We start from the raw sequence: 20,732 nt of genomic DNA on the forward strand, positions 1-20,732 counted from the left end.
ACAGTCCACTACCACAATGTCATAATTTGTAACAGAGACTTTTCAATAAATCTCTCAATAGAATTGTATCCACATGTCTGAGTGAGGTAGTGTTAAAGGTCATGTTGGCTGTGATCAATGTGGGAAATTATGTGTGACTGTGCTTTATTGCTGTATATTCACTTTATGAGGAAAGCCTGTGGGGTTTTTTTAATTCTGTCTAAAGATATTAAAATGATCCATGACCTTCAGCATGAATTGATTTTTTCATATTTACAACAGCTATTTCCATTTACTGTCTCTCCATCACCCTTCAGAGGGACATCTCGGGTGTTCAGGAGTAAAATGCTACCTGAGGCTTTTCAGCACTTGAGTCGAAAGCAGATTACATTCAATCCATTTTCAAATGAACTGAACTGAAATGTTGACCACTAATGAAAAAAGTGTTTCTGATTCATCCAGGTTTCTGAAACCCTCTTACATACAAATGTCCACGTTTGAAGAATTTACACTTTTAAAAAAAGTTTTTTAAAACAGGACTGAAAGCCAAGCAGAACACTAAAGAAATACCGTACTATCATTGACAAAGTAGTTATTCAGAATACCATATAAAATAAGAATACTATATGAATAAATGTTCATTTGATTTAATTCTAACCTCATTTTGAAGCGCTGCATAACCACCTTAGAAAAACATGTCAGCTTGACATTTAATATTTGTCAGATGTGCGTTATGTTAACCATGTATGAGGAAAGTCTTCCCAGAATATACCATGGTGGTAGGGTTAGAATGTTGGCAGGATTTTCCTCTCGATTAAGCAACCAAATAAGTGACCAAGGAACGAAGGTCCAAGGATAAAACCCATCTCAATGCATTACAATCAAATTTATGACTCAGTCTCAATTGTCTGAGACCTCTCAGCACCTGAGAGGACAAATTCCAAATTCAGTTCCACAGGGTAAAGATCATTTCCACACACCTGGGCCATAAAGGGTTATAGAAAACATTCCTGCATGTTGAGGCAGGACCACTGAATGCCCCATCTGTGCTCCCTCACTCACTCTGGTGGAATGTATGCATTCAAAGCCCTGGCATCATCTCAGTGGACTTGTCGTCCTCATCATGCCAGGGTCCCAGTTATAGCATACCTGTCATGTTACATCTCACCAAATACAATTCAATTCTTTTTATTTGCATAGGTTTGTTTATTAAGGAAACGGTCATTAATGATTCGCAAGTTAACAATTAACAATGCATAAATATTCTGTCCTTCATATACAGTATAAAGGCACCATTGTATAAAGAGGGAGCATCTTTTCTCAGATTAACCCAAAAAGGGGTTACAGTAAATAGATATTCCACTTGCTGTACTAAAATGTCTATGAACGTCCTGCCAAAGTAAACACAATCATTCCATATTTTCTTTTAAAACCTTTCCCTCTCATCTTGAAATGAAAATGTAAGGGTTTATCATGGAACAACTTGGTGTCTGAGAACAGACCTGCCTCTCTGATTAGTCATTATTCTTCCTTCACCAGGCGATCCTTGGATACATGTGTGATTAAAGCTTATGATGACTCAATAATGAGACTCCGGTGTTCAGAAGTTATAATTGGAGTTTAGTTCTCATAAATAGTCTGCTGTCTATGAGCACATACAGGTACACTGTGCATTCTGTGTTTTGCTGTCATCAGACTGCCAGGTGTTTGCCCATATTATGTGTCTGAGGAATCCATGACCGCTGTGGCACCAGACGGTGGGATGAAGAGTTGAGCAGAAGCTTTCAGGATGTTGTTCTTCACCCTCCATAAGTGTCATTTATAATGGTGTGTGAAACATTATAAAAGTGTGTGTGCATCATGGCAAAAAATGTGTGAGATAACTGTGAGTCACCCTCACATATCAGGATGGTGTTCCTCACCTCGGGATATAATTAGAAAGTTTGAGTGGAATATAGATCCCTCATTTATTTTTGTGCAAACTGTAACTTGATTTGATTTGATTTTTAAATTAATCTGACTGCACGTTTTTACTGTCAAATAGGTTAATGACCTCATGCAGAAGCTAGCATGCATTAAGGTTGTCATAGTTTTTTGTTGACTCGTATTTAATATGATGACAATAAAGGTTTCTTCTGACATATCTAACTGTGGTACGACATGAAATAAGTGAGGTCCTCTCCTTCCCGCATTCAGAATTTATGGCCGTCTGAAGATTTTGAAATAGAATTCAAATATATTAATTGATGTATTTCTGTTTCAGGCACCACTTAAAGCACACACAATGATTGTGAGTGAAACACTAGATCTTTTAAATATGAATCATGATCTTGAGCCATAACTACACGTTTCAGATTGAGCAATGTCTGCACAGTGGAAACATATGTAGATGGGTGTTTTTAGAGAACGCTTCAAACCCACGGACTCCATGATCAGACCTGCCTGAGTCCTCAAGCAGCAGTCGTCTCTGTGGATGATTGTATTTTACTGTTAAAGCAGTGTGTGTTCATCATAATGATGAACACACACTGAAGAATTTGTCCCCTTCTGTTGACATTCCAGTGTTAATTCAACAAGATCTCTGCAGCAGGTTCATCCAAACATATCTCCTTCCAGAGACATTAATAGTTCAATAATAGTTACAGTCTATGTGCTGCATCTTCTAGTCCACAACTCTTAAGAAGGTTGTCTCCTCTTTGGTGCATTCATATTCAAATATTAGAGGATGTTGCTTCAAAAACATAAAAGGATGAGTCTAGGGACTGGACATATATGACACAGCTGAAGAAAATCTTTTCTTCTTGTTTATATTTTGGCTAAAACAGTGAGGCTACAGAGCAGACGATCCTGCACATAAAAGGTTTTTTTTAATGGAGTGGTCTGATTTGGCACAGAATTTGTGGTTCTGGACTTGAAGGAAGGATATTTGTTTCTGAGATGACATCGTCATTGTAGCCTCTAAACCAGAGGTGTCAAACTCATTTTCACTGAGGGCCACATCAGCATAATGGCTGTCCTCAAAGGGCCAGACGTAACGTATAAACGTAACTAAATGTCACTCAGTGTAATGTAACATAAATGTAACTAATCCTTAATCCCCTGATCACATTGAGTACCCTTGAGCAAAATATTCCTATGGCACCTTAAGGACTGTCCTCAGGGACAGCTCAAAAGCCAAGAAACATTTCCCAATTGGGGTCAACAAAGTATTAAAAACAAGCCTTCCATGAGTTGACTGAATTTTTATTTTTTGGGTGAAAAGTTCCTGTAATCAATTCCTTTGACAAGGATCCTCCATCTACATCTGCATCCATTCGGCTTTGTAATAAAGCTGCCAGATGCAGAATCCACATTGTATTTTGGAGCTTAAGTGTGGAGAATGTCAAGTGTGGATTAAAAATAAAAAATTTAAATTTGGTTTTGTTTAACAAAAATTCCCTCCTGACTGACTGTACCATCACCTGAAAACTTTCTCTTTTTGTTTTGTTTTTTCTGAATATGAGCAGTAAAGAAGTTTTGTCTTTTCACTTTATATGAAAGCGCTACCCTTTATAGCGTTCTCACGGCAGTCCTCTGTTGTTTTATGTGTTTGCAGATAGAAGAATCCAGAGGAAGAGAGAATGTCAGCAGCAGCCATTCTTACCACCGAAGAAAATACCGATGTGTTGTCATTTTATCGCCACACTGCAGCAGCTGCAGATTCTATGAGGAAACACAGGAGTTAAACTGTCTCTTTATTATGTAGTTTATTCATGATGAAAATCCTTTGAAGTTTTATTAAATATTGTTATTACTGTCAATTTAAACATCCATCCATTCATCTATTCATCATCTATTCATCCATCTATTCATCATCTATTCGTCCATCCATCCATCCATTCATCCATCCATCCATCCATCCATCCATCCATCCATCCATCCATCCATCCATCCATTTTCCTGCAGTGGAGACAACAGTAATGATCTCATCTTCATCTTCTTTTTTCCGTCTTCATCTTCTTTTTTCCGTCCAGGTTACGCTTCAGCCTATCCCAGCTGGTTAAGGGCAAGAGGCGGGGTACACCCCGGATGTGTCGCTAGCGCATCGGGGGGCCACACAAAAGACAAATAGCCACTCAAGCAAACATTCACACCTGCAAAAAACATCTAGTGATCCATCCACCGTAAATTACAGTAATATTTATAATATAAGACCGTCTTACATCCCCGTGTCCCCTCAGATCCTGATTCATCATTCACTAATTTCAACAGTAGTAGATAAAAAATGTAATTATGTGTTCAAAACTCACTGTATTTACACTGAGTTCCACTTGACTGTCCTTTCATTCTGTTGCACATTTCTGATTCTTTGGGCTGCAGATAGTTCTGGAGTATCTACTGGAGCTGTGAAAAGAGAGACTGCTCTACACTAATTTATTGAAAAGCAGCTAAAGATGTGATTACGGTCATCTCGTCTTCAAGAAAATAGATGGATGGATGGATCTTATTCTATTTGCACCAAGTTTCACTTGTGTGAAACACCTGCTGGAGCATGACAAGCAGAGTCGTGTTCGCTGCTAGACACTGGAGGAGGCTTGAGGGGCCAGTTCAGGGCCCTCATCCCACAGGTGGAGATGGGAAGAAGCAGGAACTCAACACTCCTGTGCTCCTTGGCCACTGGACAACTACTTCCCTGTGGTTGGAATAAAATCTGTGCAATTCACCCCATTTGCAAGGAATCTTGCACTTACAGCTTTTCTTCATCTTCCGCTTAACCTGATTGTATATATAAATACGTAATCAGGTTAAGAAGCAAATTAAGACTCTTAATTTGTTTTCTGTTGGTCTTTTTATTGAAATGTGGATGTTAAAAAACAATTAGAAGCTCAATGGTTTACATTTTTTCCAAAATTGTGACAGTTTTCACTAAGTCTTGGTTTGGTCTGAACTTGCTTTCAAAGTCTTTTACCACTCCTGACTTGCTTAACAACCAGTTCAACCACAAATTTTACACAATGGTCAAAGTGGCTCTGCGTTGCACTGGTGTTGTGCCCAGAGTGTACCCTGCCTCATGTCCCAAGTCTGCAACCCTGCGACCCTCGACAGCGAAAGAAGCGGGTGTCGAAGATGAATGGATGAATGAACGAATGAATGGTCAAAGATAAATGTTGGGGCTTATAGCTCACAGTTAGACATAAAAACTAAAGTGATGCTGCTCAAGTGCTGATGTAGATATGAGCTAACTGCTAATGGCACTGCTATTGATGCTAACTGTGTGTGTTTCCATTCAGGAAACTGAAAGTCTCTTGTTAGTACAGCACTGTATTACCTAGCACGGTTAGATGGGCTAATCCTAGTCGGACACTAGTTATATTTCATATTTAACCTCATGAACATCATGTACATCTACATCAGAGGTCTCCAAACTTTTTGCTGTAAGGGCCACATAACTTTTCCCTTCTCTGATGGGGTCAGTTTGTATAATAGAAAAACTGTGACGATGGCAGGGATGCCTAAATGTAAACATTTACAGTATTGTCTTCCAGAAAGCCGCACTTTAACAAACATTAAAAACCCTTTCTTAAGAGGATCTTAAGAGAAAAAAAGTCATGAAATAAGTAATAACTTTTGTTAATGAAATAACACTATTTATGAAATACATACCCAAGGTGTGTCTCTGGTACTGTTCGTGGGGCCGTGCCAAATGTGGAGGCAGGCCGCGTCTGGCCTGCGGGCCGTAGTTTGGGGACCACTGATCTACATGGTTTAACTAAAACAGCTGAAAATAGTTAAATATACGTCTAATTTTCACAATAATATTAAAATAGTTGACTGTGTAGGTTTGGTTCTGGTCACAACTCAAGCTCTGGATTTCATTCATACACACACCAAATTTTATACAAATTCCAAACATGCAGCAGGGGGCACCATGGCTACACAAGATCAGTCAAAAACTATTAGAGGAAAGCTTCTGTTGCATATAGTGACTTTTCTGTTTCAGTCTGAAGTCAACCAAAACATTTGTACTTTCCTACTGCCAATAGGTGGTGAATGGAGCTCATCTCAGATCAAGTCATAACCAACATCTAAAATCTGGCCATGGGTAGTGCATTTACTACAACCTCCTTTATCAGGATGAAACACTGACAAGTAATTATAACCCCCCCTTACAAAGGGGGTTATGTGTTGAAATCTTTTCAAAACATTTTGAGTTATTCTGTTTGAAAACACACACACATACACACACACACACACACACACACACACACACACACACACACACACACACACACACACACACACACACACACACACACACACGGACAAAATCTTCACCATAGCCTCTAATTTAAAGGTGTTATGGAGGACCTCTGACGTATAGTCTTGTGATCTCCAATATTCACAAAACGAAAAATAAGATGAATTTGTTTCCCCAAATCCAGCAGTGCTCCCTCTCTCTGTTGTGAGTTACAAGCAGCATGTAAACACTGAAGAATGTAGAGATCAAGGTCTCATCCATCGACACATGAACTCGTGTTTGAGCTTGTCAACATTCTTCAGATGATGTTCGTACTAATGCTTTTACCTTCGTGGTTAAAGTGAAAAATTGAGCATAAAAATCATAGAAATAAAGTTTTGTCAGATCAGCTGTGGATCCCAGGTCCTTTTGATAATGGAGCTGCCATCAGCCATACCAACACCAGTCAGAGAAGCCTAGGTCTACCTTCTGAGTCTATAGAGAGATACAGTCACGTGAAAAACTTAGGAGACCCCATTAAAGATTCAGATCGTTGTTACGAAATGTTCACATATCAATGTCTAATCTTGTTTTTCTTCTTCTGTGGAAAAGAAAGTGATTTATTGCAGACAAACAACAAAAATAACGTTATTTTTCTCAAAAAAACAAAACAAAAAGTTTCTTAGTAAAAAGCGTGGACACACTAACACTAATAACTAGTGTTACACCTTCTTGGATAAAATAACATGTTAGATGCTTTTTATAGTATCCACAGTTTCTTAAATCAGTCTGAAGAACCCCACTTTTCAAAGCCGAATTCTTTGAGGGGCGTCTTGTATATGAAGCCATTTCAAGTCTCCACAGAATCAGTGAGATTAAGATCTGAGCTTTGACCCCACCATTCCAGGACTATCTGTTTCTTAGTTTTCAGCCAGTTCTTGGTGGATTTTCTGGTATGTTATGGGTCATTGTCGTGTCACAGAGTCCAATTCAGCTCAGCTTTAATTGTTTTTACAGATGCTCTCACATGTTGCTCAAGAACCCTCTGGTACAAAGTAGAATTCATGGTGGATTCTGTGATGGTGAGCTGGCCAGGTCCTGCTGCAGCAGTGCATTCCCAAACCATGACTCTGCCACCTCCACACTTCACAGATGGTATGGAGTTCTTTTTTCTGACCTCTCTTCTGGTGTCCAAATAATTGCATTTTAGACTCATCTGTCCAAAGAACATTATTCCAGAAGTCCTGTTCTTTGCTTGCACCCTCTCTGGCAAACTTCAGTTTCTCTTAGAGAGCAAAGGTTTCCTCCTCTCCTCCCGGGGAAGGTGAACTTGTACTGCCTCTTTTTTGATTGTAGAGTAAGAACGTTCACATTAACAGTGGGAAGGTCCTGTTGTAGTGATGAGACTTGAAGGGTTTTGGAGACTTATTTTAGCATCTTGCGGTTTGCTCTCAGAGTGAAATTGCGTGGACGGTGAGACCTGGGCATGTTGGCAGCTATTTTAAACATCCTCCTTTGTTGACTATTTTCAGGACAGTGATTCACATCGTTTTGTGATATTTTTAAACCCCTTACCAGACTTAAAAAACTGATACAATCTTTCTAAAGGCCACAGACAGCTCCTCCTCCATACTTTTTCAACTGTGTAGGCGTGAGTCCATCCACACGTCCATTTTCATCACCGTTTCCAGAATGGGCTCAAATCCATCTCAACAACAACATTAGTCAGCTGAGTTGTTTCCAGGCAATATGTGAGATATGTGATTCTAGAAAGTTCTGGGTTCACTCTGGGTTCTCCTCCCTATAAGACATGCCAGGAACTCATCCAAGAGCAGAAGTGAGTGAAAGACCTTCGTCTCCTTCCCATTACATCTGCATTTCAATTCCTTGTTTTTTGTGAAAATGAAAACGTCTTGAAGTTTTTCAAACAGTCCTGCCTTCACATGTCAACATTATAAAAATGTTTTTTGTGCACACAAAGCCATTAAAATGACTGAAGGTGCTCCAGTATCGATCTCAAGGTAGAAAGTAGACATTTCAATATCAGCACCACAGATTAAGATTGAGATTTTGCATGTTCTCCCAATGTCTGCATGTCTGAATTTGAAAATTCTTTTCAATTCAATTCAGGACTTTTGAAGAGCTGTTATATGCCAAATGAGCTGTACGGTATAAATGATATGCTGTGAAGCTCCAGAAATTTTTTTGTGGATTAATAAACTTTATCTGACTTTTCATTGCTGTCAAAATGAGTATATAACTAATTTTTCATATTCATGTCTGTTTAGCTTGTTAGACTCAATCCTTAGTTACACCACAAGGATGCTTTGTAATTATTTGAGTAATATTTGCATAATCTGTCAATGTCAAAAGAAAAAAAAACTGAATGTTTTCTTTCTTCAGTTGTTTTACCAAGTTTAATGGAAATCTGTCTGACATTTGTTGTGTAATCCTGCTGACACACCAACCAACAACATTGGTGACAACATAACCATCTTAGTGGGCGACATTAAGATCATGTATTCATCATGGTGATTGATGCTGCCCTGAAAATATCAAAGCACCAACATAAAGCCATGCAATGACATGAGAAGAGGGAGATAACCTGTAGAGGAGGCGACAGAACAGGAGAGGTGCTTTGGCTGCTGCTCATTCAGTCAACATGTAAACTCAAACCCTCACGGCTCCTGCTGACCAACCTCACAATTTTGCAATTGAGACAGACAGAGAAAATGCTGCCTGTTATCTGAGAGGTTAGCTTCATCTCAGTAACAGCCCTAAAATTAGAGGACGATGCCCTGATTTATGTGGAAAAGTTAAGGGGGTGGGGGCACATTCCATCACTGCTGTAGGCAGGAAGTTTTGGAATCTCCATGGAAATTCAGGCAAAACACAGAGCTCCACAGTTATTTTTCCAAGAATTTCACACAGGCTTTTAGTTAAAAAAAAAAAAAGTGCTCAAGGGCCTCCAAAAGGAGACACATGATTTGTTAGCAGTCGTCCCCTCTTTTGCTGCCAGACACATTGATTTACTCGTATTATGGAACAAATAGTGCATGACTTTTTAACACTTTATTCTACTTACCATGGTAAACAAACAACAAAAGCCTCCATTATCTCACATTAACTTCCCTCATCTGACATCTGTTCTCGATCCACTCTATGACTGATGCTGCGGTCGACTGAGAACCATTCACAGTTTCTGGGAGTCAAAGTGGTGAAATCATGGTAATAATGCGCAGTAATTCCTACAGAACTCCAGATGTGTGTGGAATGCATGTGTGTACATAGGATTGCATTTTTCCCTATCCTGGCTGAGAGATGATGAGTTTACACTTGAGCATCCCCCAGGAGAAAATCTCCCCCTGTGAAGCTGTTCAAACTTGGCACGTAATCATAACCTCTCACCCACAGCAGCCCCCGACATCACTCACACTTTGGTGGGGGCTCTTTCTGTGCATGTGCTCATGCTGCAGGCTGAGTGAAACATCTGAAACGTGATCCGTTTGAGCACAAATGGGACCAAAATAATCGTTAATCGCAGACCCCACGGTGCTACGCATGTTGTAGCTGAAATGGTATTCAGCAGATGGATATTTATTATTTTAGCCTCTCTGGGCTGAGAAAAGTGGCACTCAGCTACAACAAGTAAAGGCAGCAGGAGGAAAATGTGTGGCATCTGAGGAATGCCTTCCCCAGCTCTCCAGGGGGAACCAGGAAGGCAAAAATATTTACATTAAAAGTCAGTTTTTACGGGAATTTCTTCATGCACAGGCTGCATTGGTCAAGACAGTTCATACACATCAAGAATGAATTCATGGGAGAGAAATAAAATCATCACAGAGTTCAAATCAGTAACTGAGAAATTGCATGAAGTGTGGTTTAGATATGTACTTGCCCTCGGTCACGTCGTCAATTAACATTAGAGGTTCACATTCTCAGAAAATGCCCGCGGTCACAGCCTACAGAACAGTCTCTGTTGTGAGTCTGAGATGATCTGAACTTTTACATCATGTGAAACAGGCTCTTCTGCTGATGAGTATAAAATCGCAAGTAATTCTCCATTTGCTTACGCTCAACTTAAAAGTAAAACATAAAAGACAATGCTACTGGCTTTTGTCAAGACACAGCTGTGTGCATTTTGGTTTGAATAATGACAAACAGATGGAGGAGTCCCGTAGCTTTCATTTTAAATGTTGGTATTTAGTGGTTATACAGAAAGCTCTGGATGAATCATCCCCCTGGAGGAATACTGTCATAAGAATTTCTTGACATACTCTACATTGTAGTGTGATGCCTAAAATGTAAAGAACAAACATTTTGTATCTTCCTATACTAAGTTCATAAAGTGAAAGCTTACCCCCCCAAAAAAGAACACTTTTGTTTCTTATCTGTCTTGCTTTTGTCCCATTATTGGTTTTGTTGTGAAGCTCTGATTACTGTTAAAGATGTCTGCTCTGTCTAATACAATAGGATTGGATCTTACTTTACTTGACGTAAAGTAAGATAAAATCCTAAACAGTGGTGTCTCTCATCAGTCGTGCATGCAGATGCTTGGGCCAAAACTGCCAAAACATATCAGAGAACCGCATTCATCATCAGTGGACAAGGAGGTGCCGGCTTTGGATTAAAGGCAGTGCATCTTTTGGGGAGGTCAGTCTTCCCAGGAAGACAGGACAAAATCCAGGATGATAAATGGATAAATTGAGCTTTAGACAGGCCAAACAATGGAATATCTTAATCTGTTGAGTCCTCATCTTTACAAGATGAGAGGAAGAGGACTCTGTTCATTAGGGATGCTTAACCACAAAGATGATGATCAGTATTTCACAGAATTTAAACATGAATCTTCTTTTCCTTTCGGCTTTTCCCTTCAGGGGTCGCCACAGCGAATCAATTTCCTCCATCTAGCCCTGTCCTTCGAATCCTCTTCTCTCACACCAACTATCTTCATGTCTTCCCTCATTACATCCATAAACCTCCTCTTTGGTCTTCTTCTAGGCCTCCTGCCTGGCAGTTCAAAACTCAGCATCCTTCTACCAATATATTCCCTATCTCTCCTCTGGACATGTCCAAACCATCTCAGTCTGGCCTCTCTGACTTTATCTCCAAGAATTTAAACATGAATGAAGTTTAAAATTCAAATTATTTTCTGTATTTATATTTATAGATAAATTTACTGTATATAAATAACTGCACTTGTGTTATACTTAATTGTCTTTATCATATTCTGTTCTTGTTTACCTGTGTACATCTTCTACATGAGCAAACTTTCATGTTGACGTTTGACCCATAGGAGCACCGCATATCGAGCATCTCCTCATAGATGAGAGATGAACTACCTAAGCTAACTCATGGAATTGTTTAGCAGAGCAGGACACACGGAATGTCTGCATGTCAAGCTGCCACCAGCACAAACCGCTGATGCAAGTTTGCCTCTGGAGAGCAAATTCCTGTATTACTGCATGAAGCTGCTCAAATACCTTCTAGTCTTCAGTGACTGATGGCAGGAAAGAGACATTACCACAAAGTTATGTGGTAATGTCTATAAGCATTTTTGTTTTACTGCTGTAGGTGATTAAGGATGAGCTCATTTGAACTGATTTATATAAAACATTATACTGTAGTTCAATCTACAGCAGTACATCACATCCTATTTGTAGTGTGGCTGTCATGTGAACCATACATCTCAGATGGGCTAAAAAAAATGTCCTTTGACAATGTGTTTTAAAAATATGAAGTTTAAAATAGTTTATAAAACAAAAGCAAAATCAAAACCAGTCATAAAATAAGTTTTCTCTGTTTAGGGATGTATGGTTTTAACTAGACTAGAGGAAAACAAGTAACTGATCTGTATAGTAATTAATAAATTACTATAAGCTCTCGGACCAGTAAAATAAAGTTAAAATAAAGAAAATAAAGAAATACTCAGGTTAATAATACTAAAGTTAAGTGCAACTGTTTCAAATTAGTACATAAGTGCAGACAGGACCTGACTAATTGTACTCACATGCTGTATTACAGTGCAAAAAATGGAAACAGAAGGCTGTTTATCCAACATATATTAAGAATTTTAATCTATTATAGTGAAATGTTAAGGCATACATACAAATGTTTCCTTTACAAAAGTTCACAGCCACATCAAAATGGATCAACCAGCTGAAGCAAGGCACCCAAACAGAGCCTTTTGTATTTAACATTGGTTATAACTTAAATGAAGAGTACATCTTTGGCACCAGAAAACAAAATAAGTATATATATGAAAAAAACGAACAAACAACAACTACAAAATATATTAACTTCTCTCACTTCAAATAGTCATTCATGTAAACACAATTCAAACAAAGTGAAGGCCATTGACTGAACTAAGACACTGCATTGACCAGCAACACATTGTGGTGGGACAAATGATGAACACGTGTCAAAGGAAGGAGAGACTTCACCTTAAGTAATACTACTATTGAAAATATTGTAACGGTGGAAGTAGAATTTGTTACTCAGCTTCTGGGGAACCCAGCATTTTATCCTGAAAAGGAACATATTTCAAACATGGAGGGTAACACATTAGATTCTTCACAAATCCACTGATGTGAAATTTAGCTGCACCCCCCCCCCCCCCTCTGAAGAGCAGAACGAATCTGAATTGTGGTACATTCCAGTTAAACACAGTCCTGGACAACAGAAGTCTACATTCAGCATTGTTCGGTGATCCTACAGTCTGCAAGGAGAAATAAATAGAAAATTCCACATTCGGGACAGACTCTGCCCAGAAATGTGAGATACTTGAGCAGTGGAGAAAACATGGCTGAATATAACACATTGATGGGGACAAGAAATAGAGTAGCAACTGCAAGCCAATCATAGTCGACCATTTCTATCCTAGTGGTAGAACCAGCTACCGTGGCTCAGAAGAAATAACCAACCCCAGAAAAGGAATCATGTGGAGAATGCATGTCATTTTAACAAGGGCGAGGGGTCAGACTTTAGATAGCCTTTTTCTTTAACAGGAGCATTCCCTCAGCGAGGGAATGTGAGAAGATTAGCTCCAGCGTGTAAATGGAGTGGAGGAAATGCTAGGCAGTCACCATCTCAGGCCCCATACATTAACCCGGGATCTGGAAAATTAGACCCCACGTGAAACACTGTTGGTCCTCTGGGCTTTTTTAAGAGAGAAATGAGCAGACATTCTGCAGGCTCTGCATTCAAAGGAAGTTTCCAAATCCTCTGTGAGCTGTGAGCAGGGCCCCAAGTGTATTTTAAAGACAGGAGCAACTGTTAATTTGGGTTTGACTGGATCTGTTTAAGAGAATGATCCTCAGACATGACATGAGAACAGAGGATGCTTATAGAGTCATTTTATAAATATTCCCATTATCTTCAGAGGACGGTCATAGGCTAGCTACTGGAAATTCAAAATTAGCCGAACCAAACTTGCATGTGTGGCATGCTTAATCCAGAATAAGTAAATATACTTGTATAGAATTTAAGAGAGAGACCCTCATGTGTTCCAACTTTCAGACATAAAATAACATCACAACATGAGCAGCATTTATACATATAAATACAATATGTTACTAAAAAAAAAAAAAAAACCTCATGCGCACAACACATGCATGTTCACAATCAGCAGCCCAGTTCCTATCATAATGCATACTACCCAGGTACCTTGAAGAATTCTGACTTATGAGGCAACTGTCTGCATGCAGCAGAAAGAAAGCTCAACTTCCATCTCCAGACTGTGCAGATTCACGTCCGACTCGTGGTCAGACATCAAGAAGGCCTTTAGCACCTCAGTCAAACATCTCTATCGTCGCTGGCCATCGCTGGTCAGTCACATTTCAGATGAGGATTTCAACCACCTCTGCATCTGACCTATTGATGCTCTTGAATGTCTTCAGTGGTGCCGTCAGCTCCTCCGAGACGTCTACAGACAAGACAAAATTAGAAGATTAGAAAAGCGAGTTTGGTATGCTAACTATGCTGGTAAGTACAGCTGCAATGCTGTCTATTTGTAAAGCTGCACACGGCCTTGTTTAATTTTACCTACAGGGTTTTAACTTATTAGCATCAACAGCACATCATCAGGCTGTCCTGATCCAGGGTCTGGTTACATTTTAAATTGTAGTCCAGTGGAAGAAAGAACCAAGGTCAGTATTTTTATTTCTAATTTGATGTTCAACAACAGTTAACCTACCGGTGGAAGCCGCTGAGGTCACCTCAGACGTCTGGAGCTTGTTGGGCTTGGCGGTGGGCTCGGGATCCGGCTGTAACGGCTCACTATGGATGCTCCGGTCTTCCCTCTGGCCCTGAGACGCCCCATGAGGTCGGGACTGCAGTCCAGCAGCACCTGTCTGGTCATCTGAGAGGCTCTTTACTGCAAATGCAGACAAAGAAGCTGCTTAATTACCCGCTCATATCCACATTTATACACTTCTGAACATCTGCCCCGCAAGTTCTTCCCATGACTATTCTGGATGGAGCTATTCTGGAGTGAGAGATGATCTGCATTCCGGTTTAAAAACACGTTGTCTATTTGAGGTGCATGAACTGGTTGTCTTGAACTGCCGGCTTTTTTTTTTTGGAAGTGTACATTCTGTCTGGCGACTCTGAACAGTCTGCCAGTTGTCGCTTGATAGCATGTGTCATTAAAGACCCAAAATTCCTTAGTGCTGCAACAAGTGTGGAGGAAATCATCTTGTTCTCACCTTTAGTGTCTGTGCAGACTGACACTGTGTTGATGGAGGGGACGGACCTGGCCAGACGAAGCCCCTGTTTCTCCAGGTTGCCCTGCTCCCACTTGGAGCGCTGCTGGAGGACTTTGATGACAGCATCCTTCTCCAGAAGGTGAGCGTAAAGAGCTCGGATCCTACCAAACACACTGTTAGATCACCATCGCAGGACGCAAACCTTGAATTAAGGATTCAGGATGATGGATACCTGTTCTCCATCTCCTGGTGTCTGTGACTTGACAAAGGCAGGTCTTCGTTGAAGCTGCTGTTTGGTGAATGTCGAGGAGAATGATTGATGATGGTCGTGTCTCTGCAAGGAAAACAGAATTGTTAAAAACTTCCTTGCTTGCAATTTTAGCTATCCAATTTTTTTTTGTTATGCTACAAATCCTGTTGCCCGTACCTCTGTGCTGCAGCCGTAGCAGCTGCATCCATTGCAAACTGCCTCATTGTGCTCTCCTCCAGGTACTTCTGCTCCCACTTGGTGATGTCTGCCTCCAAGGCCAGGACACGCTCCTCCTTCTCTCTCAGCTGCTGCTGCATCGTGGATGAGCTCACCTCTGACATCGTGGGGTTGGCTGCCTGGTTCTGAGCCTGAAACGATTGAAACATACTTTAAAAAAACCACACAAAAAAATCAGACGTCCACTAAAGAGTCAGGATCCGCCCCAGGTTTCTTCCCAATGGGGAGTTTCTCCTGGCCACCATCGCTTCATGCTTGCTCTTGGGGGATGAGTTGGTTTTCTTTTTTTTTCTGATTCTTAAACACATTTCGAGGTGACTATTCAGCACTGTATAAATAAAGTTGACTCGACATTTTTGTCAATTTCTTAAAGGTGACTTATCAATGAGGGAAACATCTAGCTACTTCCTGTTCTTACAGTATTTTCCGCACTATAATGCGCACCTAGAAGCCTTTGATTTTCACAAAAACCGACAGTGCACCTTATAATCCAGTGCGCCTTATAATCCAGTGTTCTTATATATGAAAATGTTTTAAATAGGCCATTCATTGAAGGTGCGCTTTATAGTTCAGTGCGCCTTATAGTGCAGAAAATGTTGTAATAAATGAGCAGAACACATTTGTTTGGATTCAGGAAACAATATTTAACTTCATAAAATTGTGACCTTTAGACGTGATGGTCAAAGGGTTAAACCCAACATCCTTTCATCTGATATCAGACACGTTTCTGCGTGGACGTCTCATCACCTGCTGTGCCCTGAAGCTCTTCAGCTCCTGCTCCAGTCGCGTTCGGAGGCGCAGCTCCAGCGTTTCCCTCTTCTCGCAGGCCACCTGCAGCTGGGCCAGCGCACTCTGCAGACGCTCCACTTTCTCCACATAGGCTCTTTTCCTCTGCAGCTCATCTTCCAGTTGGTGGTTGCGGGCCTGCGTGGAGACCAGCGCCTGCTCCAGCAGCTCCCGTCTTCGCTGGCACTCTTCCCCGGAGACGCGCAGCTGCTTGACCTGCCGCTCCAGCTGTTCACGCTCCCGCTGCTGCTCCTCATCTAAGATACACAAAAGGAGAACGCTGTCGGTGAGAGTCACAATGATGTCATCCTGGAGGATGTGAGGGTTGTCATCTCTTGTTGTCCGTGATCAAGAGCAGGAGGTTGACTGAATGCTGTTCAGCAGTTATAGACTAGTTCAGTGGGACAAACACTTCACCTCCAAGACTTACATTTGGATGGAATGTGATCCAACAAGAGATAGTTATACTCTTAAAGTGCCTCAGTGTTCTACGATGAATAAGAATTCCAACCAGTTCGCTGCACCAAAATTAGCAATTAAAGAGAAAACAAAATATTGCATTCACTAATTCATAAACTGTGTAAAAAGGGCAGCAATTTATCCATTGTGCCACTTTAAAAGGGGGGGTTGATTACACAACACAAGGGCCTGCCTACAGAGGGAATGCAGACTTCCTCTTATCCACTTACGCACACAGGCATAGCTTTGTACTGGGAAAAGCTCTGGAATGCTTCTAAGAGCATGAAGTAAACAAGCAGCTCAAAATATAATTCAAGTGATCCTTATGGGACAAAACCCTACACATTACAATTTAAATTATGTAAAGGATTTCAGGAAACAGGCAGTAATTCTGATCTTACCTGTTCACAGTATATCAGATGATGCAACTACAGGTCATTACGAGTGTATTTTGTAAATATAAATTTAGAGCTAAGTTTCATAAATGAATCATGAGTGTTTACTCTACAGCACAGGACAGTAATAAAGGAACAGAAACCGGCCAACTGTGATTAAACCAGAGGAAAAGAAATGCCCAAACAAGGAGTGTGAGTGAGTTTCTCAGGGGTCATGCTGAGTCGGATCTGAACGGCCTGCAGTACCAGACTTATTAGTTCCACTTGAAGAGGGAAGTCAGCAGATATGCAAAACTGAGTGGGGTGTGGGGAATTCCTAATGCAGGAACAGCTTGAAATACCAAAAAATAAAAATAATAAAAATACCTGGAACCCAGGCCACATTTACTACAGCAATGAAAAATGATTGGTGGATAAGTGCCAAGAGTAGCTCTTCACTTTAAAGATGGAGCCATTCGGGCCCTGAAACAAGGCCACAGCGTTTACATTACGCCACCTCACTGGTGTAGGAAACCAATCCCTGCTCTGCTATGTTCCTGTCATTGTTCAGTTTTCACAAGGCAAAAGGGATTTACCAAAAATAAGGGTCTACCTCCTCCTCTCTGCTACGAGAAGACAAATTGTAACTCTGACACTTACTCTGCTCCAGCAGCTTAACAAAGACGTTCTGCCTCTGGTCTGTACACTCTGCCTCCTTGGCCGTTCGCTGTTTGGTAGCCGTGTCAAGTTGTTCTGAAGAGGGGACGACACACAGCATGACAGTTATTCACATTGGGTCGTGTTTAGACACAGGCTGAATATGAACACGACTGCTTAGGTCGTTGTGTCAGAATGGAGACGTACCTCTCAGGTCTCTGTTAAAGTCGTGCATCCTCTTGATCTCAGCCTCCAGTTTGTTCCTCATCGTTTTCTCCAAACTCTCCCTCTTGGCCGAGCCTTTCATCAGAGTCTCATACGCTTCAGATATCCTCTGAATCTCTGACTCCAGCTGGGAAGGAAAGGTGAGATGATCAGCCCTTCAGAGGTATCTGCAGTCATTGTCTGCATTGTGTTCTGGGTTTCAGCTGCTAACAGCCTGAATGAGGCTCATCAGTCATCTTTACAAACGCTGGCCTTTCTTCTTCTTTTTTTACTGCCTGCAGGCAAATGGCTCTAACTGTATGCGCAAGTGAAAAGTGGGAATCAACATTCCTGAGTGAACAACGGAGTCCCAGGTGTCGAGGCATTTATTTCCTTTCAGGGCAACATGCCAGCATTCTTGAAAGAATAGAGCAGGATGTGTCGAAGGACTGGGACGGAGAGGAAACTCACAACGTGACATGAAACCCATAAAATAAACATGATTTAAATGTTTTGATGTTTTCCTTCAATCAACTTAACGAATCACTTATCTGGTTAAAGATAAGTCCCTCTCAAAACACTTATCTCCTGTGGTGGATGTTAATAAACAAGCTAACAAGAATCTCAAACACAAGAAAGAAGAAGCTTTTGTTTTTTTCGATGGTCACATCCGATGTCTCCACTCATCAACACCTCCTTCTCTCACCTTCTGCAGCCTGGCTGCCTTCTCTGCGTAAACCTCAAGCTCCTTCCTCAGTCGCTCGTTCTCCCGCATCAACACCTCGTTCTGGGGCGTCTGGTGGCTGCAGGCTGTGGTGATGCTGCTGTGAGGCACCTGGGACTGAGCAGACACATACCTGTCCAGGAGGATGTCAGACGTTACTACATCGAAAACTTGTGAGTCACAACTTTTCTTCTAAATCACAGATCCACAGAATCCTCCGTCTTACCTGTGATGCTGTGAGTAGAAAGGTGGAGGGGGGTCTCTGAAGTATTGTCCTTGTTCCAGCTGGTGGCTGACCGTATATCCAGGTGGTCTAGCAAAGACAGGGTATTCCGGGGGTGGCCCTCGTTGGTCCACACACTGCTGCCTGCTGGGTGCCATAGAGTTTGTTGCGTTATTATCGTACAGCTGTGGGTAGCTGTGTGAGGAGCTCATAGCCAGGCTGTGGCTACGTCCATTCCTCTCTAAGGAAAGCTGCAGGAGCCTCTCGCTGAGGGAGCGGGCATGCTCCCTCTTCAGATCCCACTGTCCCTCGCTGTGACTCCCCATTTTATCCATGCTGGGCCCCTCCTGCTCTGCCTGCCCCTGCTGAGAGATCAGGTACTGGGAGTGGGCTTTGGCTTCCTCGTATGTAGGCAGCTCCTCTCCATGGAGCTGGTACAGGTGGCACACCTGGTTCTCAGAGTACATGCATTCCCCTTGGTGCTCCTGGCCTTGAGGCTCCTGCCGTTTTGACATCTGGATGTACTGGGAATCCTCCTGAGTCAGGCTCTCCAGAGAGGAGCGGGGGCTGCCTGTGCCCCCGCCGCTGCTGCCTCCACGCAGGGCCTGCTGCTGGATGGCGAGAAGGGTGCGAGTGTCGGTCAGGTTCCCGTAGCGTAGCTGCTCTTGGATGAGACGGTGCAGGACCGTTCCAGAGGAGTCTTCAGAGGTTCTCATTTCAGTCAGAGAGAAACGAGCATGAATAAACGACACCCCAGAGATGGCAGTTCACAAAGCACAAACCTGTAGGAGAAATAATAATAAATTATTATTACAATGAATACACACGTTAACAATTTATATCAGCTCAGTCTGTTATCAGGATCCCTCATCTTTGTTATTATCATTCAATGATCCTTGGAGACTCAAGCACAAGAAAACAGATTATTCCTCTTATTTTCCAAACTTTTATTGTTCCAAATACCTGAGCTGGAAATACCCCCGACAGTAATGTCAGAATAGATTCGATTTTACTGCCCCCACACTCTGAAGCATGAGCTTCCGCACCTCAAGGAAACATCACAAAACTTCACACAAAAGCACAACACAGAGACAAAATGTGTTGTCTTAACAACATCCCATGCGTACATCCGAAATTCGGTAGAATATGCAAAAAGAAATTCCTTTTCTAAAAATAATGTTTTCTAAAATCTCATTACTCTGATAAAAATCGTAGAGAAATGCTACCAGAAACCGAAGAAAAAGAAACAAATGAATGAACATGTTCCAAGATCTCAGTCTAAAAGAGTATTAAGACTAAAAAAAACCCCCAAAAAAACCCCAAAAATAAATCTCAAACAATAATAATGACGCATCACCTTTGCGCCTCGCGAATAATCCGAACAAATGGGATTTAAACTACGCACTACATCCCGACCAGAGCGAAAAACAAGATGTTACCTTTACCTTGTTATTGTCTCATCACATTAAATAATGAAGGCTGGTGCGATCTCTCCAATGCTTTGCGCGCAGTTCCACTCGAGTTCGTTCCTCCGGGTCTCTGCGGACGTGTGTGCGCGCAGGCGGGCAGAAACAGACTAGACTGAGCGCAGTGGAGCTGGAGCTGCGCATAAATAACTGAGGGCTGATTGTTCGCTGCGGATGGAATGACTGGAATGTAAAGGCTCCAAGTCTGTGGGATCAAAAGCAGAGCACAGGGGGAGGAGGGGGGAGGAGGAACAGAAGGAGGGAGAGGAGGGGGAGAGAGCGCAACTTGGATAAAGAGTGGCAGCAATATCTCAGCTGGCTGCCTGCGTCATGTAAAGAAAGCTTCTTCTTGTTGATGATTTTGTTGTAATTTGAGGAATTATTTTGCTCCGACCAAATAACTACATTTGTAGGAGTGAGACATGAATGTCAGCCTGAAGAAGATAAAGGA

At 41.5% G+C, this 20,732-nt stretch overlaps 1 protein-coding gene across 1 annotated transcript; it reads right to left on the bottom strand.

The window, feature by feature from the left end:
- Positions 1-12,245: 12,245 nt before the first annotated feature.
- Positions 12,246-20,448, bottom strand: amotl2a (angiomotin like 2a). The gene is made up of 11 exons (XM_068320082.1): positions 20,261-20,448; positions 18,819-19,597; positions 18,575-18,725; positions 17,872-18,016; positions 17,668-17,760; positions 16,136-16,431; positions 15,329-15,519; positions 15,134-15,235; positions 14,902-15,062; positions 14,391-14,570; positions 12,246-14,120 (listed from the first exon to the last, which is right to left on the bottom strand). Exons 2-11 carry the CDS (start codon positions 19,529-19,531, stop codon positions 14,035-14,037), a joined length of 2,118 nt encoding a protein of 705 aa, XP_068176183.1. The 5' UTR covers positions 19,532-19,597; positions 20,261-20,448; the 3' UTR covers positions 12,246-14,034.
- Positions 20,449-20,732: the final 284 nt, after the last annotated feature.

This window comes from Antennarius striatus, chromosome 7 (genome assembly GCF_040054535.1).
Source record: "Antennarius striatus isolate MH-2024 chromosome 7, ASM4005453v1, whole genome shotgun sequence".
Lineage (NCBI taxonomy): Eukaryota > Metazoa > Chordata > Actinopteri > Lophiiformes > Antennariidae > Antennarius > Antennarius striatus.

Coding starts and splice junctions, on each gene's coding strand:
- amotl2a (XM_068320082.1), bottom strand. CDS start 19,531: ATGAGAACCTCTGAAGACTCCTCTGGAACGGTCCTGCACCGTCTCATC. Junction 18,726..18,818: donor TTCTACTCACAGCATCACAG/GTAAGACGGAGG, acceptor CCTCCTGGACAG/GTATGTGTCTGCTCAGTCCC. Junction 15,236..15,328: donor GCTACGGCTGCAGCACAGAG/GTACGGGCAACA, acceptor TTTTCCTTGCAG/AGACACGACCATCATCAATC.